The 17,692-nt window shown below is 40.6% G+C and overlaps 2 protein-coding genes across 5 annotated transcripts in view; both read left to right on the forward strand.

Moving 5' to 3' along the window:
- Positions 1 to 663: 663 nt before the first annotated feature.
- On the forward strand, positions 664 to 6,137 carry ccdc169 (coiled-coil domain containing 169). Its single transcript, XM_034099078.2, has 8 exons — positions 664 to 764; positions 867 to 949; positions 1,111 to 1,221; positions 1,815 to 1,855; positions 2,945 to 3,043; positions 3,508 to 3,561; positions 4,057 to 4,133; positions 4,741 to 6,137. Exons 1-8 carry the CDS (start codon positions 688 to 690, stop codon positions 4,934 to 4,936), a joined length of 738 nt encoding a protein of 245 aa, XP_033954969.1. The 5' UTR covers positions 664 to 687; the 3' UTR covers positions 4,937 to 6,137.
- A 4,134-nt stretch (positions 6,138 to 10,271) lies between these two features.
- The window catches only part of dclk1a (doublecortin-like kinase 1a), a 60,246-nt gene continuing 52,825 nt past the window's right edge, over positions 10,272 to 17,692 (forward strand). For 2 of the 4 annotated variants that reach the window (XM_034099072.2, XM_034099070.1), the window contains exons 1-3: positions 10,272 to 10,634; positions 11,079 to 11,474; positions 12,172 to 12,521. In XM_034099072.2, the coding sequence (XP_033954963.1) occupies positions 11,114 to 11,474; positions 12,172 to 12,521 (711 nt within the window). In that variant the 5' untranslated portion in view covers positions 10,272 to 10,634; positions 11,079 to 11,113. Of the gene's footprint in view, positions 10,645 to 11,078; positions 11,475 to 12,171; positions 12,522 to 17,692 lie in introns of all 4 variants that reach the window. The other 2 variants (XM_071205431.1, XM_034099071.1) reach the window with 2 other exon arrangements.

The raw sequence follows: 17,692 nt of genomic DNA on the forward strand, positions 1-17,692 counted from the left end.
ATTTTGTGGTAGTATTTTAGGTTTTTTATTATGTAGTAGGCCTACTTACTTACATGTTGTGTACTTTAGGCCTATGATAAAACATTAAGCATCTTTAGTCGACAAACAACAATTGTATATTGACCATCTGTACTTTATGTAGGCCTATGATTTGAGTGAACCTGGTTATGATAATGTAAACCAGAAAACAAATGTAATACATTACCTTTTTAAACTTAACATTTATCCATGATTACCAGAGTTGTATTTTTCGAAAAGTGATGTTATAGAGGACAAAAACAAACAACAGAAATATCAGAGCTCTTTTTCGTCATTTGCATGTTGTTTTTTCAATTATAAAAATATATAATAGCCTACCCTAACATGAGTCTGCGATGAATTAACCGACATTTACAGGCCATTAATGAAGAGTTTAGTAAACAGTCGTCCATTTTCAGGATTAATTAAGCGCGAAATAGTCATTTAAAAAATACTGCTTGCATAATAAAGCCACTCTATGTGACGAATATGTAATTTACGAGTTATTTATTCGGGTACATCCATAAATAACCAAAGAGGACGTTTTATTTTCCACTCCCCGCTAATCTGCGCCATTATGTCCCAGTCTCTCTGTCCGGGCCGGAAAAAGCTGTCTCCATAGTAACCCCGAGGCACAAACGTTTGTTCAGTTGTGAGTTTTTCAGAAACATGAGTGGAGATAGCGACTACAGCAAATACGATTTGGCACGGCTGCAGGCAGAGCTTGAACATGAGAGGGAAATTAAGTAAGTTTGTTTAAATTAAATGTATTACTTACAAAGTTATTAAGGAGATTATATGTTATTTTCAACTGCAAAAAGGACATCGTCTCGTCTCTATTATTACAGAGAAATGCTCGAAGAGTCAGTGTCTGACCTTCGGAGTACCATGTGTGAACTGCAGGATAGACTGCACAGTGTTGATGGACAGGGTGAGTTTCGTATACCTTTAACTTATTTAATAATAAAAAAAGTGTATAGTATGTCATGCCATCTTGACCCACTGTGGCAACATGTTACCCAATAATCCACTGTCATGTCCTGTCCCATTTGTGATTAAAATATAACAGTGTCCTCTGTTTATTCTGTACAGAAAATGAGTGGAAGACTAGGTTTGAGACACAGACAGAGCTAAATGGACAGTTGGAGCGACAGATGTCATTCATTCATGAGAGACTGGAGGACCTGCGAGGAAACCCCATGGGTGAGTTTCAAAGGGTTTATGCTAGAAGTACATTTGTTATGTTTGTATTTGACTCATTAAACCTAAAATTACTCACTGCCCATAAAAGAATACTCTGAAGTCCACAGATGGACTTGCACAAAGATGTCTGTGTCAAAATCGTTTATTGAGGATCATAATAAAATATGAACCAATAGGGAAAACCTTTAAAAATAGCTCAATCTGATTAAAAATACTACAAATTACAATTATGAAGCCATTGCTCCATTCCAACCCTGATATAATAGAACACATCAGTTTATGGTGAAATGCTGGTGGGATAACAAACGGTTGTTTAAATGGTTTTCAATAGGGACATTTTTGTCCTTTAGGTCATGATGTCTGTATGTTGTCTACATGGTTAATTAAAAACCCATTATAGGAGCTGAGGTTGAACTTTTCAAAATGATTTAAGGCAGCTCAGTCCTGTTTCTGCCTCCAACTTGTGTGTAAAATGCTCCTCTGTCTGCTCTGAAATAGAGTTTTTGAGAACAGGCGACTTAACAGTATGTTTAATCACATTGTTATTCGGAGCCTGCACTCATAATGCTGACATCTTCTCTTGTTTTTCACAGATCCGTTGGCCTCCATCCGAACGTTTGATGACATGTCGGTAGTGAGTGCAAACATGTTCATTTCTTTATTGAGCTTTTTCTTAATCTGTTTTGTTGCATTGGTTGTATTTTGGTGTGTTTTTTCTAAGTTCAGATCAATAAACAGACAACCCACAGAGAGCTATAGAAGCACATCGTACCAGCAGAGAGAGCCAGAGACTCAGAATGAGGGAGAAGGCAGCAGGACAGAGAGGATTGTAATGCCAGCTGCTCTCCATCCTCCCGTTGATGCGTGCTGAAATCAAACACAGTTTAATCACAGCACTATAATCACAGGATTACTAACCATGGGAGAGCAGAGCACACTAATTACAATGCACGACACACACTAAAAGGTGGCACAATTCAGACTAAACATGTGTGTGTCTGTGTGCCTTAAGGCAGAACTAACAGATGCCCATTAGAGTATCCATGAGTGAACTGTGAGCGAGACTGTAGGATAGAGTATGTTTGTATGTGAGGAGAATATAATTTTTTTTTAAAGCGTAGCGACAGTGACCGTGTTAAGCTCAATGGTAATCATCTACACATTAGATAATGCAACCTGTACATTAATAAATTAAGGTATAATAAAAACAAAAGCGGCTACATTACACCGCTCAAAAGGCACTTTCCTTTGTGGTTGCAGATAGTTCTTACATACATTTATATAAATAAGGTTATATAAACAAGATGATTACTTATCTGAGTATCTTTATACTGTGATATTGCTACTTACTTAATAAAGTATCTGAACACTTCCACTTCTGACGGGAACATTAAACGATTAATAAAATACTCAGCAACTGGCTTATCCACAAGCATCTCCTACTGCTGCTTATTCAAAACCCAACACTCTGCTCTGTGCTAGAAACCTCATGTTAGCTCACCTTGTCTCAGCTCTAAAGTGTTTATTTGGTTATTGAATAATGCATGAGCCTAATCCATTTTTGTGCTCATGTTTTTGCATTAAGTGTTATGTTATTGTTTGATCCTAGCAGATAACATTGTATTATTCTGGTACAAATTGATTTTTAATTAGTCAGCAGTGCAACACCTTTCATGTTTCTTTGTTATGAATTGATGTAATTAATGGGAACACTTTGCCGCAGGAAACACTGAGACAGCGTCTGAAGCTCCTGACTGAGGAGAAGTCAGACCTCCAGAGTCAACTGATGGACGCTCACAGCAGAATCGAACAGGAGGGAAAGGTTTGGACCTTGTTGTCGGTGTTGTTGAGCGTCACAAGGTCTTCTGGTCCCTTTATATTATTTATAAGACAAGCAGCTTTACATTTGTTCCTGCTATTACATATTTCAGTAACACATTCCCATCATTAGCAAGGGATTGAAAAAGATTTGTCTGATATTTCTTGTTTTGCATTTTCAAAATGTAACATAAGCTTTGTCCTGCACTGCTATGTCCGGTCTTAGTTTGACTTGGTTCTTTGTTTATTGTGTGCTCAGCAAACAGCGCCATATTAGATGAATAAAGGTTTAACACGCAGCATGCGCAGCCAGCCAGTAATCCATGTTGTAATCTGTTGCTCATTAACATTGAGAACCTCATGAAACGCACTCTAATACACACAGGCAGTTCACAAATAACAAGCACTGCGATTTAAATATGTCCATGGAAAGAAAAGAAATGTTGCGCTGTTCCTTTCACATTTCAGGCATTTCATAAAACCAATGATGAGAGGCGGGCATACCTTTCAGAAATTGCCAAGGTAAGCATTCCCTTTCATTCTTGTATAAAGTTTTCATAACTAATCAGGCAAGTAGCTCTCAACTAAAACTATAAACTATTAATTAAATACATGCCATACTTAAGACTAGCTGTCATTGTTAATTGCTGTACAAAAGGTTAATCCAGTGTTAAGAGCAGCCTGGTGTGCCCTCCAGCTCTTCTCTTTCATGCCTAGTTGTGATTTCTCATTCATCCTTCACTGCTGCTTTCTCTTGTTATATAATGTTTAAATCTCTGTTCTGCCAAAAAGAAAGTCAGTCAAGGACTTTCTGCCTTGTGCTGCGTCAAAACTGATCCTGCAGCTGCAAACAGCATTTCTCTCCCAACATTTAGGCACCAAATCTCTACATTTGAAGTGGCAGCATGAGACTGGCTTATATCTGATGTTAACACGACATAATGTGTGTACAGCTATCACAAAGTGTATGTGTCTGCTGCAGTGCACTAACTGCTTTACTCCTGTCCATTGCTACAGCTGTCCTCCACACTTGAAGCCCAGAGAAGACAGTACTCCACTGAGGCACAGAGGGCAGCAGAGAGCAAACACAAGAGGTCAGTGAACACCTACAGGTGATGGACACAATAACATGAAGTGTGAGCACACTCAAACAAATACTCTAGAGCTGAATTAAATAACACAAATATGCACAACACAACATCACTTATACGATATAAGCATTACAACTAGTTCAATTAAAAACAAAGAAGATACATGTAGAGTAAAGATCATGTAAAAATGTGTCAGAAATGACTGAGTAATTGTTTTACCAAATGATACAAGTAATCATGCTGGACAAATTAACCCTAAGGAGTCTGTACATGTTAAAAATTGGAACCTGCATAATTGTTCATTGTTGGAAAATGTAAAAACAAGAATCTGAGTGTTATTTGTATCTCTCCAAAGCACTGTAATCTTTGTTTTTTTCTAGATTCAAAGGTTTTAATGTCATATGCACATAAGCTACAGTGTAGACATGGCAATATCCAATTATGCAACATATATAATAAAATACAAACATACAAATACAAAAAGAGTGCAAGAAGTCTATCTACACGTCAATAGAATATGATATATTCTATTAGTAATAGAAAACATGTTGTGTCTATTATGTCTATTATATTGTTTTTGCTAAACTAACATTTCTTTCTGATTGCATAGAGGGAGGCAGACCAGCAGGAAGGCAGAGGCTGATGCTAAGAAGGGAAAAGAAAGAGAAGAAGATGGAGGAGGAGGAGCATGTGTGAAAGGAGGAGGTGGTAGCAATGGAGTCACAGCGGAGAGAAGAGAAGAGAGGAAATCCCAAAGGGGAAGCAGGTTACCCACGCTGAAGTACTACCTGAAACACAATCCCTAAACCCCACCTAGTGTTATAGCCCTTTTTAAAAAGAGATGTGGTTTTGTTTACATTTCTCAAAAGATTACTGGGAGGAAACATTGCATTTCTGATGGTTATCCTGTGGTGTTTATTGATGTCAAATACAGTGGTAAAACATGTTCCATTTATAATGAAGTGGCATTATTATCGCCTTACACCTTTCTGTGTTTCAACAAAAAGAGCAGCATTGAAGAGAAACGTTAAAGGGAGGAATATCTCAGGCTTCAGTGAGGTTGACTCCTAATGTACCAGAAGCCTGCTGAGTCTGACATTTCTTGTGTCACTTCCATTTTTTTTCTCTCTAAACACCTCCTACGACTACTATTACGTAAGCAACACCGCATCCAGCACTCTCTCCAAAAGCAGTTCATCCACAGAGGAACTAGTCACCCCCGTCCCACCCACTGACAGCCTTTACAAGTGTGTAAGAATACGCTCAAATGAGATGCAGTAGTGAACAGGAAAATTGCCCAAAGCTGTTAAAGTTTTGAGGCTGACAAAACTGAACCCCTCCTCCACACTTCTTCACAAACACATCATTGAATAGAAGCAGTATCTTATAGGCAAAAACAACATGGATGTATACATTAATCTGGGCTTTTCTTATTTACCGATTGGTCTGTAAGTCTAATTGTCAAGATCTGTCTGTGTTGTATTTTGTCTTGTCTTTTTCTGTCTTTTGTTTCATGGTTTATTTTGAAAGGTCTTCACCTCCTGTCTTGCCTGTTTCTGTCTGTGTTGTGTTTTGTCTTCTCTAGATCTGTTTTTGGTTTTCTGTCTGCATTGTGTCTTGTCTAGATCTGTTTTTGGTTTTCTGTCTGCGTTGTGTCTTGTCTAGATCTGTTTTGGTTTTCTGTCTGCGTTGTGTCTTGTCTAGATCTGTCTTTGGTTTTCTGTCTGCGTTGTGTCTTGTCTAGATCTGTTTTGGTTTTCTGGCTGCGTTGTGTTTTGTCTTTAGATCTGTCTGTGGTTCCCTGTCGTTAGTTTCCCTGGTGTGTCTTATTACCCGATTGTGTGCACCTGGTGTCCCTGTGTTTTCTCCTCCCTCCTCACCTGTGTCTTGTTTGTATAATTAGTCTTGTGTGTATTTAAGTTCTGGTTTTTCTGTCTGTCTTTGTCGGTTCGTCTTGTGTTTTGACGTGGTCTTCGGTGAGTGTTCTGTTCTGTCTTTGTGAATAGTTTAGCCTTGAAATAAAGGAGTTATTTTTGACACTTTAATCTGCATTTGGGTCCTGCTTCCTACACACACCGTAACACTAATAGCTTAATATTGATTAGCTCAGAGAATATGACCAAACATAATTGTTTTTTTAATAGGAATATACCTGCTCTTTGAACTAAAAGAGCAAAGATAAACCCCCCCGTGTCAACAAGCACCCGTCCAGCTGAAATAGTCCTTTAACATGATTCTGAATTTTCAACCTTTAGTTTGTTGTGAAGGAAAATCCCAATATGTATTTATAGAAATATTATATATTGGCAAAAAATATGGCTTTGTAAAATGTGTGACAGCTAAAGTCCACGCAAGAATGTGAACTAATTAACTAACTTAAATGAGATGATGTAAACAAGTCAACAGATTGTAGTGACACCAACAGACATGTGGATAAGATGAGGATGATTTATGAAGCTTTTTATTTAAATGCAATATGATCTCACACAATTAACCAATAATTTATCCTTCCATTCATTTAATAAACACAGTCCAAAAAAAGTATTTGATAAAAATCATTAATCCATCTCCAAAACTTGTTTGCTGGTTTTGACTTCAATGTCTAACATCTTTGGAAACACTCTGTGGGAGTTCTAGTTTTGGATGTTTACAGGCCCACACGTATTTCTGATAGTTAGCTGTCTCAGTGTGAAATCATAAATGCGCGGCAGTGACAGGTTGTTTGTCTTAGATGAATGACTTTATTATAAGAGTGCATGTTGCCTTATGAAAGAGTGAGCACATCTAGAGCACACCACCTTTCTTTACCTCCTCCTCTTTTCTCTCTGTTTCATGCAAAAGCTTTAAAAGGGGCGGTGGTGGCGAAGTCCATAGGGATTGGCTTGGCAACTGGAAGGTCACCAGTTCAAGTCCCGGAAAGACCAAGTGCTACCGAGGTGTCCCTGAGCAAGGCACCGTTCCCTACACTGCTCCCCGGGCGCCGTACATAATGGCAGCCCACTGCTCCTAACACTAGGATGGGTCAAATGCAGAGAAACCGTTTCGTTACATAGTGCCTGTACTACGTAATGACAATAAGTTGAATCTTCTTCTTCATCTTCTTCTTTAGTTCAACTCATGAATCACCCAGCTACAGAGTAAGCACCTGCTGTACAGTAGATGTCTCTTGCTGTCCGGTGAAACACAGTGACAAATAACTACAGTATCCGTCAAAACAACACGCGTCACAGAACTGCCCATGCTAATTCAGTTAGCCCCTCTCTCTGTAACCCTGAGTATGCTGGAAACAATTTAGTGTCTATGCTAGTGCATATGTAGGAGACTCATTTGTGAGGGTGATTGATTGCATGCATTCATGTACATATCCATGTGCTTTATTCACACTTAAGTTGACCTTTGTGATAACTCAACACCACTTTTGATATGTCCATTACAGATACCTCAAAGTTGAGCCTCTGCCAATACCAATCCAACACATTCTTAGTCTTACTTTTAAACAATAACGATAAGTATTTATACGTTTTTAATAATAAATGTTTATTGATCAATCTGCTTAGCTTTGCCACTTAATAAACAGCATACTCAAACTGTGAAACCATTTTGTCCCTCTTGATACTTAGACCACAACGTGACTGTTATGAAATACTGCTGCTTTTTTTATTTGAACTTTTTCAAACAGACTACTAAAAGAATGCATTCAGCAACATTTTGGATTGGTAAGCAATGTTCAAACATTCATTCAAACTCTGTGCAAAAGTTCTAATCTGACAATTTAGAATAACAAGGTCAACATAACATGATGCAGTGATTTTGGGCAGTGTCATACCCACACCCAATTTGATTATTAAATGAAAGGATTCCTAATCGACCTGATTTAGACTCTACCTTTAACCCTTTGAAATGTGTCAGAGTAACAGAACTGTTCACCCGTCCGAATGTTCACACAGCAACCTGTGTTGTGTGAAATTGTAACAGAACAATGCAATGATTAATGATAGAACGGGAAATGTATCTTTGTAGAGAAGCATATGCCAAGAGACTGAGTAGAGGTTTTACATATCTCTCTGAGACTGATTTAATTTCCTAAATTATTCCAAGATGAATTTATCACAATATGAATCATCAGTCCATAAGCAAAATGCATTTAAATATGGTTATTAAATGTGCTTCTCGTGTTCTTTTTTGGTGTCTCTAAAATAGTCCAAAAGTGGCCGTTGTGAGTTACTAAGAGAAGATCTTTGCATAAAAAAGCAAGAGTCTTTTTACGAGGCATCACATTAATTGTGCAGGCAAAGGCACACATTCTCTCTTCATACAAGTCAATTGAATTTGCCTATGCGTCAGGAGCAAAGATAACATCTACTTGTATGGATGATATATTCCCATGTCTTTTCATTCTGATGTGTCCTTTTGTATACATGTGGACACTGACACATATCATTATTTGACTTGCAAATTCTAAGGCATTAAGAATAGGATTGAGACCATGATACTGCTGTTATAAGTCCTCCATCTTTCTTTGTCTAAAGAACATATTCCCCCACATATCCTCTGTTTCTCATCGAGACAGGAACTTTGTCAGGCCTAGCATGTGACACACACTGTGTCTCCCGAAAATAGAAAGGTCTGTGTGGAGAAAATGTGTATTTTTCTTACATTGTGTACCCGTCTTCATTATGTGCATGTATCGTCAAACAAGCAGATTGGCACACGGAAGCAGTCATAAAAGATGCAATAACATACTGTAATAAGCCATTAAAATGTCTGATATATTTATGTAAATGTGGATTAGTTGAACCGTATTATGTTTTGAGAAAAGCATTAAACATTAAATTAATATAACGAAATACAAACAATGTATATATTAAAGCTCTGACATGTTCAACATAAACACCCTCTTCCATCTGTTAATATGTTATTTTGATATCTGGACACTATTTCCAGAGTGTTAAAACATTAAGCAGAAAAATGCTGGGCAACACACACACACACACACACACACACACACACACACACACACACACACACACACACACACACACACACACACACACACACACACACACACACACACACACACACACACACACACACAGTTTATTAGGGAGTGTTGATGGAGCAGCATTAGGTGGTCTCTTGAGGCGAGGATAGGTCAGTGGTCTCGATCTCTCCATTGCTCTAAGAGACTACTTCCTGTCGACATGCAAACTTCAGAGCTCATAGGAAGAAACAAGCTTCTGATGACACGGCAGCTTCTGATGACACGGCAGCATCGTCTCCGGCTCTCATCTCTCTCCCTGCCATTCCTGTGCAACTCAACATGTTGAAATCATTTGACATGTAATCCCAATGGAGACTTTCTACACGAGAGAAATCCTACTTGCCACACTGCATTTGGATCACTGTAAAAGCTGCTCTGCATAGTTTGGATCTTATAGTTTAGGTTTTAGCTGCCAAGTGTATGGAGAAAGTATGTTGCATAACATTGAACACAATGCTGCTCTGTGTTTAAAGTCCAATGGTTTTGCAGATATGTGACTGGTTTGAGTTTAGACCTCTGTTTAGATTGTTCTTGTTTTCACGTGTCAAGTCAATGGCATTCACAAACATGTACAATGTGTGTCAAAATAAAAGTAATAATAATAAAGCTTTATTTATATAGCACTTTTCATACAACACATGCGGCTCAAAGTGCTTTACAAAATGACACATCACAAGTTAAAAACAAACAAGAAATTCCCCTCAGATTATTTGTTAAGAACTTTAAAAATGTACATGCGGCAAAATATAAACTGTTATCAGGTTAATAGACACAAGGAGGTCAAATGTATGATAATAAAAATAAAATACATAATGGTTTCTCTCTGACAGATAAGACAAGACAACTGAGTCGATGCAACAATATAAAATATTAAATTGTATTAAAAAAAGTAAAACTCATGTTATATATATTCATACAGGTATGATCCAGGGAATTCTCCAGAACTTTGTCACTGGAAAGTTTCAATAATTTAATAAATGTACATTTTTGCTCTTGAAATTGAATATTTAGACTGGCCCCCCAGCTGACGCATGACGCGGGCTGGGGGTGTTTGCAGGACAGGCAGCACCCCCAGCACGAGTGGGAAGTGTGGGTTTGCATCCTAATGAGGGGTAGAGGCACTGAATGAAGATCACGACAGAGTGAAGTGGAGGAGGAGAGAGAGGAGCTAGTGGGTGATTAGAGAAGGGGAGGGGAGCAGCTGCTACCTAGTTCATTTCCAGTCCAGCTTCTTGCGCACACACACTCACTGTTGTTTGGTGGTGGTGGTGGGGCACATCAACCGGACAACAAAGAGACGCACAGCGGGGCTCACTGCATCCAGGATAGGATCACACGTTACCACCATCAGCGACCACCATCAGCGACCAGCCCACTGAACTCTTTTTCTTCATAGCTGTTGGGAAATCAAACATCAGTCACACTGGAGGTGACCGTCACAGAGGCGTTAATTACGCACGTAGGTAAGCCTGTGTCAGTATCAGCTGTTGTTAAAATCATTATGACCTTTACATGTTTTTTGTCATAAACGAATGTCTCGTGTCGATTCTAGCCCCGTCAATTAGAAAGTAAATAAACATTTCATTTTTCTTTTCTTATTTAAATTATTATGTTTTCTTTTATTGATTCGTGACTGCCGCTCTCTCTCCATCCATTTGCGCCTCAGAGGAACTCACTGACAGACAGTGCGGGTCGTCATGAGGCATGCTGTCCGCTTCTCGGCTTAACAGCTCTTAATCTGTCATTAGGGAGTTATTTTCAGTCAGAGCACCAGCGACGGACTTTACCAGCCCGTCCAAACCTCTCCTCGGTCGGTGTCTATCCTTTTCGACACAGTTTGTTTTTGTTTACTTCGAGAAAAACTTTTCACCGCAGCCTTACCCTCCTACTTGTTTGTCCTTCCTTAGACAGTACAGCCGTACTTGTGAGCCTCGCCAGAGAAATGGAGATGGAGCATTTCGACGAGCGGGACAAAGGTCAGAGGCACGGCCGGTCCAGTGCGAAATTGAACGGGGTGCTGAGCCCCACGCACAGCGCCCACTGCAGCCTGTACCGGACCCGGACCCTGAAGACTCTTACCACGGAGAGGAGAGCCAAGAAGGTCCGATTCTACCGCAACGGAGACCGGTACTTCAACGGGATAGTTTACGCCATCTCCGCAGACCGGTTCCGGACCTTTGACGCCCTGCTGGCGGACATGACCCGCTCCCTGTCCGACAACGTCAACCTGCCGCAGGGCGTCCGCACCATCTACACCCTGGATGGTTGCAAGAAGATCTCCAATATTGAGCAGCTGGTAGAAGGTGGGTAGCCTACACAACTTTACCCACACCTGGGGGATTCAAGGCCTTGTTAGCATAATGTAGCCTAATCTGTCTTTCTAACAACCACTGCCTGATCCTCGGCTGCCATGCCATGTTTCCTTGTTCACCTCCCTGTGGTTACACAAACCTATATTTACAGAAAATGTTTAGTGAGTAATCATTTACAGGTTTAAAATGCTTAATAAACTGTTTCTTTTGGGCACTGCTTCATACTCACTAATCACACATAGATTATGGTGAAGATTATATCAGTCATTTGGTGGCCATATGGTGAACCTGGCATATGTTTTGTTTCAGATTAGCTCCCTCTTAAACTGTTTTACTCTCTAGGAAGTGACATGGGAAGAGGTACAAGTTGTTTTGGCTTTAAGAAAAAAATTGGCCTGTAAAGTAGAAAATTTAACAAAAGCTGCAGACTTTTCCTATATCATTTTATAGGGTTGAATATGTATTGCTGTAATATGCTGCCTGCTGCTAGAATAATAGTTGCTTATTTAAGAGATGTTACACAATACAAATAGACAGCCTTGCTTCTGCTCCCTTTCTTTCCTTAGCTTTTTTCTCTGTAGTCAGCACTATTTTTCACAATTTTTGCTCTCTCAAAAGAGAATTTCAAACATTGTTCCTTTTAAGTAATGTATCTTTCCTCTCTCCCCTTCCATTTGAACGCCAACAGGTGAAAGCTATGTGTGCAGCTCCATCGAAGCTTACAAAAAGTTGGATTACACAAAAAACGTGAACCCCAACTGGTCGGTGAACGTCAAGGCCTCGGCTGCATCCTCCCGCGGGCCCCCCTCCCTGGGCAGCGCCAAGGCTGGGGCTCCAGAGAGTCGTGAAACCAAGGACTTCATACGTCCGAAGCTAGTGTCCGTAGTTCGGAGCGGAGTGAAGCCCCGCAAAACTGTGAGGATCCTGCTGAACAAGAAGACGGCCCATTCCTACGAACAAGTCCTGACCGATATTACTGATGCCATCAAGCTCGACTCCGGCGTGGTGAAGAAGATCTACACGCTGGAGGGAAAACTGGTGAGACATCTTTGGCCAAAATATCATCATCATCATTGCTATATACTGTATGAGGGCAAAAACACAATCATTTCTTTTTGAGTTGGCGTTAGAAGATAAGCGCCCCATTTTGTTACCGCTGTTAGTGTTGTGGAAGCCAACACTAAGCCTTTTTATGGTTTAAGAGAACCTCAGACAAACCTTTGACTGCCATTGCTGATTGTTTGCTGGCTTTCAATGTAGCAATGTGTCTAAAGCTTCCTGTCTGAATTTCCTTTCTGTGGTACAGACAGGGAGCTGATGTTTTTCAAACATTATGAGATGAATACACCAGTCACCGAGATGCGATTTAGTTTTTGCATTTGTATATTATGTATCAATTGTGTTGCTTGGAGAGGAGAATAGAAAGAGCAACAGGCTGGTTGGAGGAAAAAATGCTTAAATATTTGATGACCACATTCTCATTCCTCTTTAATGAGCCTTGTGTGAATGAAGAGCGTTTGTGTCCCCGTCCACAGCTGTGGCGAGAATGACACTGAGACCGAAAGGGGTCAAGAGAAGGTAAAGATGAAAGAAATCTATGAATGAAGTCTGGGCTATCACCCACGCTGCTGCGATGTGTGCCAGGGCTTCGGAAACAGATCTGAGTCACGGCCTCTTGATAGTCCACCCACATATTTAGCTCGCTTTTTTCCCTCAGCCGTGCAGGTGAGATGCTAGAACACACATCAAAACAGGACTGTAGTGTACAGGCGTACATATGCAAAGTTCCATGCACATATTCTCCACTACAGCACTAATGTGGAAATGGCTCTGAACTTGGCCTGCGCTGCTGTGAAATGAGGTCAAACTCACTTTCTCTCTGCTGGCACACGTCCGAGTTTATGAAGCCACACAAAGGAAAAGGACATCTCTGCCAGTATGTCAGGGTATCTGGTTATATTTGTGACTTGATGTAGCTTTCTAATCTCAGCATGTTTGCCTTCATGTCACCTCTCTATCTCTCCTGCCATCCTCAATCATCACTTCTATGCCTCTCTAGCTCATGCTGTAGCTCCAAGTTATTGAATGTACCGACACAGTTTTCACCCCAACAGCATCATCAGAAGGACAACATTATTATGAAACAGATTGTGTTTGGCGTTAAGGGCGTCCTGCCATTTTGTGTTGCACAGTAATCATCTCCTTAATAGCCAATTTGTGACTCATCCTCACGAATATGGCCTTTGTACAGTGGGCTTTTCATTCTTAATTGCCATTTTAGTACTCTGTGTAAGCATGTATGCCGCTTCATGTTCATGTGTTGGCCCTGGCATGTCCTCCTGTCTCTGAAGCCCTGCAGTCTATTTAATGATCCACTGTTAACCCTGCCCTGCTGTTCGAGCCCAGCACCGGCCAATAAAATCCCCAGGATCAGGTTTTCTTTGAGAAAGCTCCTGTTGGGGGGATTAAACTCATGCTTTTGCTCAATGCCCACTAACTGTGTTGTCACCACTGGTTACGATTATCTTGGAGATTACACAATAAATGCTGCTCTCTCCCCGGTCGCCCCTCTGCGATGGGAAGTAAGACTATTATGGTCATGCTATTTTTAGACATTGTATTGATTGGGCCTGTAGGCATGGTAACATGCTCACTTCCAAATGTGCTGGGTTGGGCTGAGTGCAGAACCTCACTTCTCCTTTTGTTTTTGTGTATGAATGCGTGGGTTCATGCATGTAGGAGAGTTTGCGATTATGTTTTTGAGGACAATAACATTTAGAATGATGGATTTTCAAGCAAGATGGGAGAGTCAGATTTAAAGCACATTTGCATAGAGACTGCCAATGTGTGCCATTCATGAGTGAAAATTCTGGGCACGTCTTGAACAGCCCCCGGTTTCTTTCTGGATAGGTGAAAGGTCTCAGAACACAGTATAAGCTTGTTGAATATTTAAACCCCCCATGCAATGTGGTTAATCCATGCTAACTTCAGCAAATCAGCTTAATATAACAACACCTCATGACTCGGTAAGGTAAACTATTAGATGTAGATCTGAGTGAAACAACATAAAATATGTATGAGTGAAAGCAGAAGGGATTGGGTGACTAGTGAGCAAACTGCATGTTAATGACACTTGAATATACATTACTGAATATCAGGAGTGCGCTAAAGGTATACACCAGGATAAGGTTACTTTAAGTGTTATGAAATGTGTGTGTGTGCACAGGTGGATGCATTTCTGAGTCCATGTTGTTGTGTGAGTCTTTGCTTTTGGTGTCATCTGCTGTGTCAGTCTGTGAGCCTACAGCAGAAGTAGGTTTCTGGGCCATACAGTTACGTTGAGTCCCTGCAGAGAGAGAGAGAGAGAGAGAGAGAGAGATAGATAGAGAGAGAATAAATAATATCTATGATGTTGGTTGTTCTCAAGGGTTGCAATGGTCTGCAAAAAAAATGGATCCTTTTTAAATAATGACTTTTTAATGTATTTTATTCCCCACTTCAAAACTTCTTAGAAGTTCATATCAGTTAAAAATACTGCAGCTAAACTGGGCTGGGATGAATAATGTATTATGTCTTTTGGTATTTGAAGTTATGCAGAGTTCAAGAGAGAGTCTGCAGTTGTTGCTGTCAGTCCTCTTATGTTGTTTGTGTATATCTGCATGTGTGACTCTTCTGTTGCAGTACCTTTCTTTGAGGACCACATTTCTGCCAAACTTCCGTCTTCTATGTCACAAATGGACCCAAACTTCCAACGTTAAATGTTGTCAAATCATATAATATAAGGCCTTTGCTCAAATAAAATTCAGATTTATAATTGGCACGATTATATTTCATATTTGTTATTAGTCATTCGATACCCCATGTTGGCACTTGATTGTTATTACGAGTACATTTCAGTCCATACCAAACTCGAGTGTGAACGCCCGCATGTTTGCCATTAAACGCTTTGAAGTGTGTTATCACGATTATATCATTTCTGATTTGCAGTATCCTGGGAGAACTGATGATGAGAAAGAGAGGAGACAACAACAGGCTGTGAACAAGCTTTCTCTACCTCAATCCTTTTGGATATTGTGTTTCTGTCTGTAATCGGAGCGACTGGTTGACATATCAAGTTCCCCCCCCTCTGCCGTATTGATCGTGTCTCAGGTCTCACTGTTTCTGATAGGCGATATTTTTAGCTCCATCCCCTCTCCTTTGGGGTAACCACAACCTCATATTTCTCGGCAAGCTCTTCACCTTGGCTGGTTTCTGTGATGATTTGATCTAGTTGCCATAGGAACTGTCCGAGCTGCCGTGATGCGATACAGTAGCAAGGGGTGTAGCTGGATTGATCAAGAAAAAAAGACAACCTGTAAGTGGCTTAGAGCTCGGACATGGCTCGCCTATTAATACATGTAAGCTCTGTTTACACACAAAGAGACAGACACGCACACAGACGCTATGGAGCCCAGCTGCCAGCCTGAACCTCGCAAAGCTCTCACACACTTAGGCACAGACAGTGGCACACACTCTTTTAATGGACTCATTTAGATTTCTGCTCATGCATCACTCACCGTTAACTGTAGGCGATAATCAACCAGTGCATGAAGGGACGCCACTTAGTCATCTCTGAGGTCGGGTGCATTCTGTTTTTGAGTATCTCGTTAGTGAGCTCCTTCAGTGTTACTCAGTGGGGTTAGCATTGGCAGAGGTACCATTCCCCTATTGATACAAGGCTCACAGAATATATCCAGTCTCTGATGGTGTTACGTTATTATGAGAGTGCTCTGTTTGATTCTGAAATTGTATATATTTTATATAAATATATACGTGTGTGTGTAGCTTGTTATTGTCTCATTATACCGCACTGTGAATGAATTAAAAGTAAATATATAAGTGGTCATGAACACATCTGTCCATCAGACAGAGGGCTGCTGTGCCTCCTGTCATCATTAAAGGAATGGTCCACTCATTAGATAATTAATCAAAACTTCAGTATTTAGTGAAACGTTATGTTTAAACCATACCCTGAAGAAATCAGCGATATTCCCCGGTAAATAATGATTTTATAGCTCTTTTTTTATCAAGACCTGTATATTCCGTCTGGCCGCCGCCATGTTTGCCATTTTCAGTAGTCACGTGATGGTCGTGACGTCATCCATGCGTTCACTTTGTCAACACACGGAAACATGGTGGAGTATTTCAGTTCGGACTCGTCAGCAGAGGAACAAGTTTTGACCAATGTGAAGAGATTGGATGGGGGAATTCAGCCATACATATCAGTATGACAATACGACACCCTCTGTCCTTAGACCCTCACATCGTACAAGGAAAAACTTCCAAAGAAAACCCCCAGTTTAAAGGGAACATGGGAGAAACCTCAGGGAGAGCAGCAGAGGAGCGATCCCTCTCCCAGGACGGACAGACGTGCAATAGATGCCGTGTGTAAATTGAAAAGATAATACATTTGCAACATAGGTAGTCCAAATGTTTGGAAATGCATGTGTGTATAATGGGAAGATGATATAAGATACTATATGTATGCATGTAGTACCACCCTTGCTAGCGATTCCCTCTCTAGTTTAGCATACTCAGCTTCGTTGTCCCTGGCCATAGAATCACGATTTTATGGGGCCGGAAAAACTGGGGGGAAATACACACTAGCCGGTACTACGCTATATGGAAAGGCCACCAAAAACTGTCCTGGCCTGGACGCTAAAGGACGTTAAAACGGGACTAGCCGCTGCAATGGAAATGCGCTATAACATACCTTATTCTTACTCCGAGCACTACTTCTGCTCCTCCGTCGCTTCACACTTGCAGAGGGCGATTTCTCAACTGGCCGAACTGGTGTCCTGGTCGGTGATGACACCAGAAAGACCGATGGTACTGCATCTCCATTGAGTAATGGTTGTTCTTTAAATCCCATGTTATGTTTTATCATACTCTCAGAGTAGTCGTCCGGAAATGTGAAATGTTCGCTGCATACATGAGCCTGTAAATCTCTCGGTTCGGGCCGGCCACATTTCGCTAGCCACTGCCTCTGAATGTACTTCTTATGCTTACCTTTTGGCAACAGATGGAACCGAGCATTCCGTGGATTGTTCCTATCAGAATTGTGGCAATATTTCGCGATACAGTGAGGCATATTTGAATAGAGAAACTACAGTAAATAACATGGAGATCAACGTGTCCTCGAAAACCAAACGCATGGATTACGTCACGTC

The sequence above is a fragment of the Pseudochaenichthys georgianus genome, chromosome 14, assembly GCF_902827115.2.
Source record: "Pseudochaenichthys georgianus chromosome 14, fPseGeo1.2, whole genome shotgun sequence".
Classification (NCBI taxonomy): domain Eukaryota; kingdom Metazoa; phylum Chordata; class Actinopteri; order Perciformes; family Channichthyidae; genus Pseudochaenichthys; species Pseudochaenichthys georgianus.

Bases quoted from the DNA above. Each gene is read 5' to 3' on its own strand.
- ccdc169 (XM_034099078.2), top strand. From the start codon at position 688: ATGAGTGGAGATAGCGACTACAGCAAATACGATTTGGCACGGCTGCAG. The intron at 765-866 runs GTAAGTTTGTTT...CTATTATTACAG, and splicing joins GAACATGAGAGGGAAATTAA to AGAAATGCTCGAAGAGTCAG. The intron at 1,222-1,814 runs GTGAGTTTCAAA...TGTTTTTCACAG, and splicing joins CCTGCGAGGAAACCCCATGG to ATCCGTTGGCCTCCATCCGA.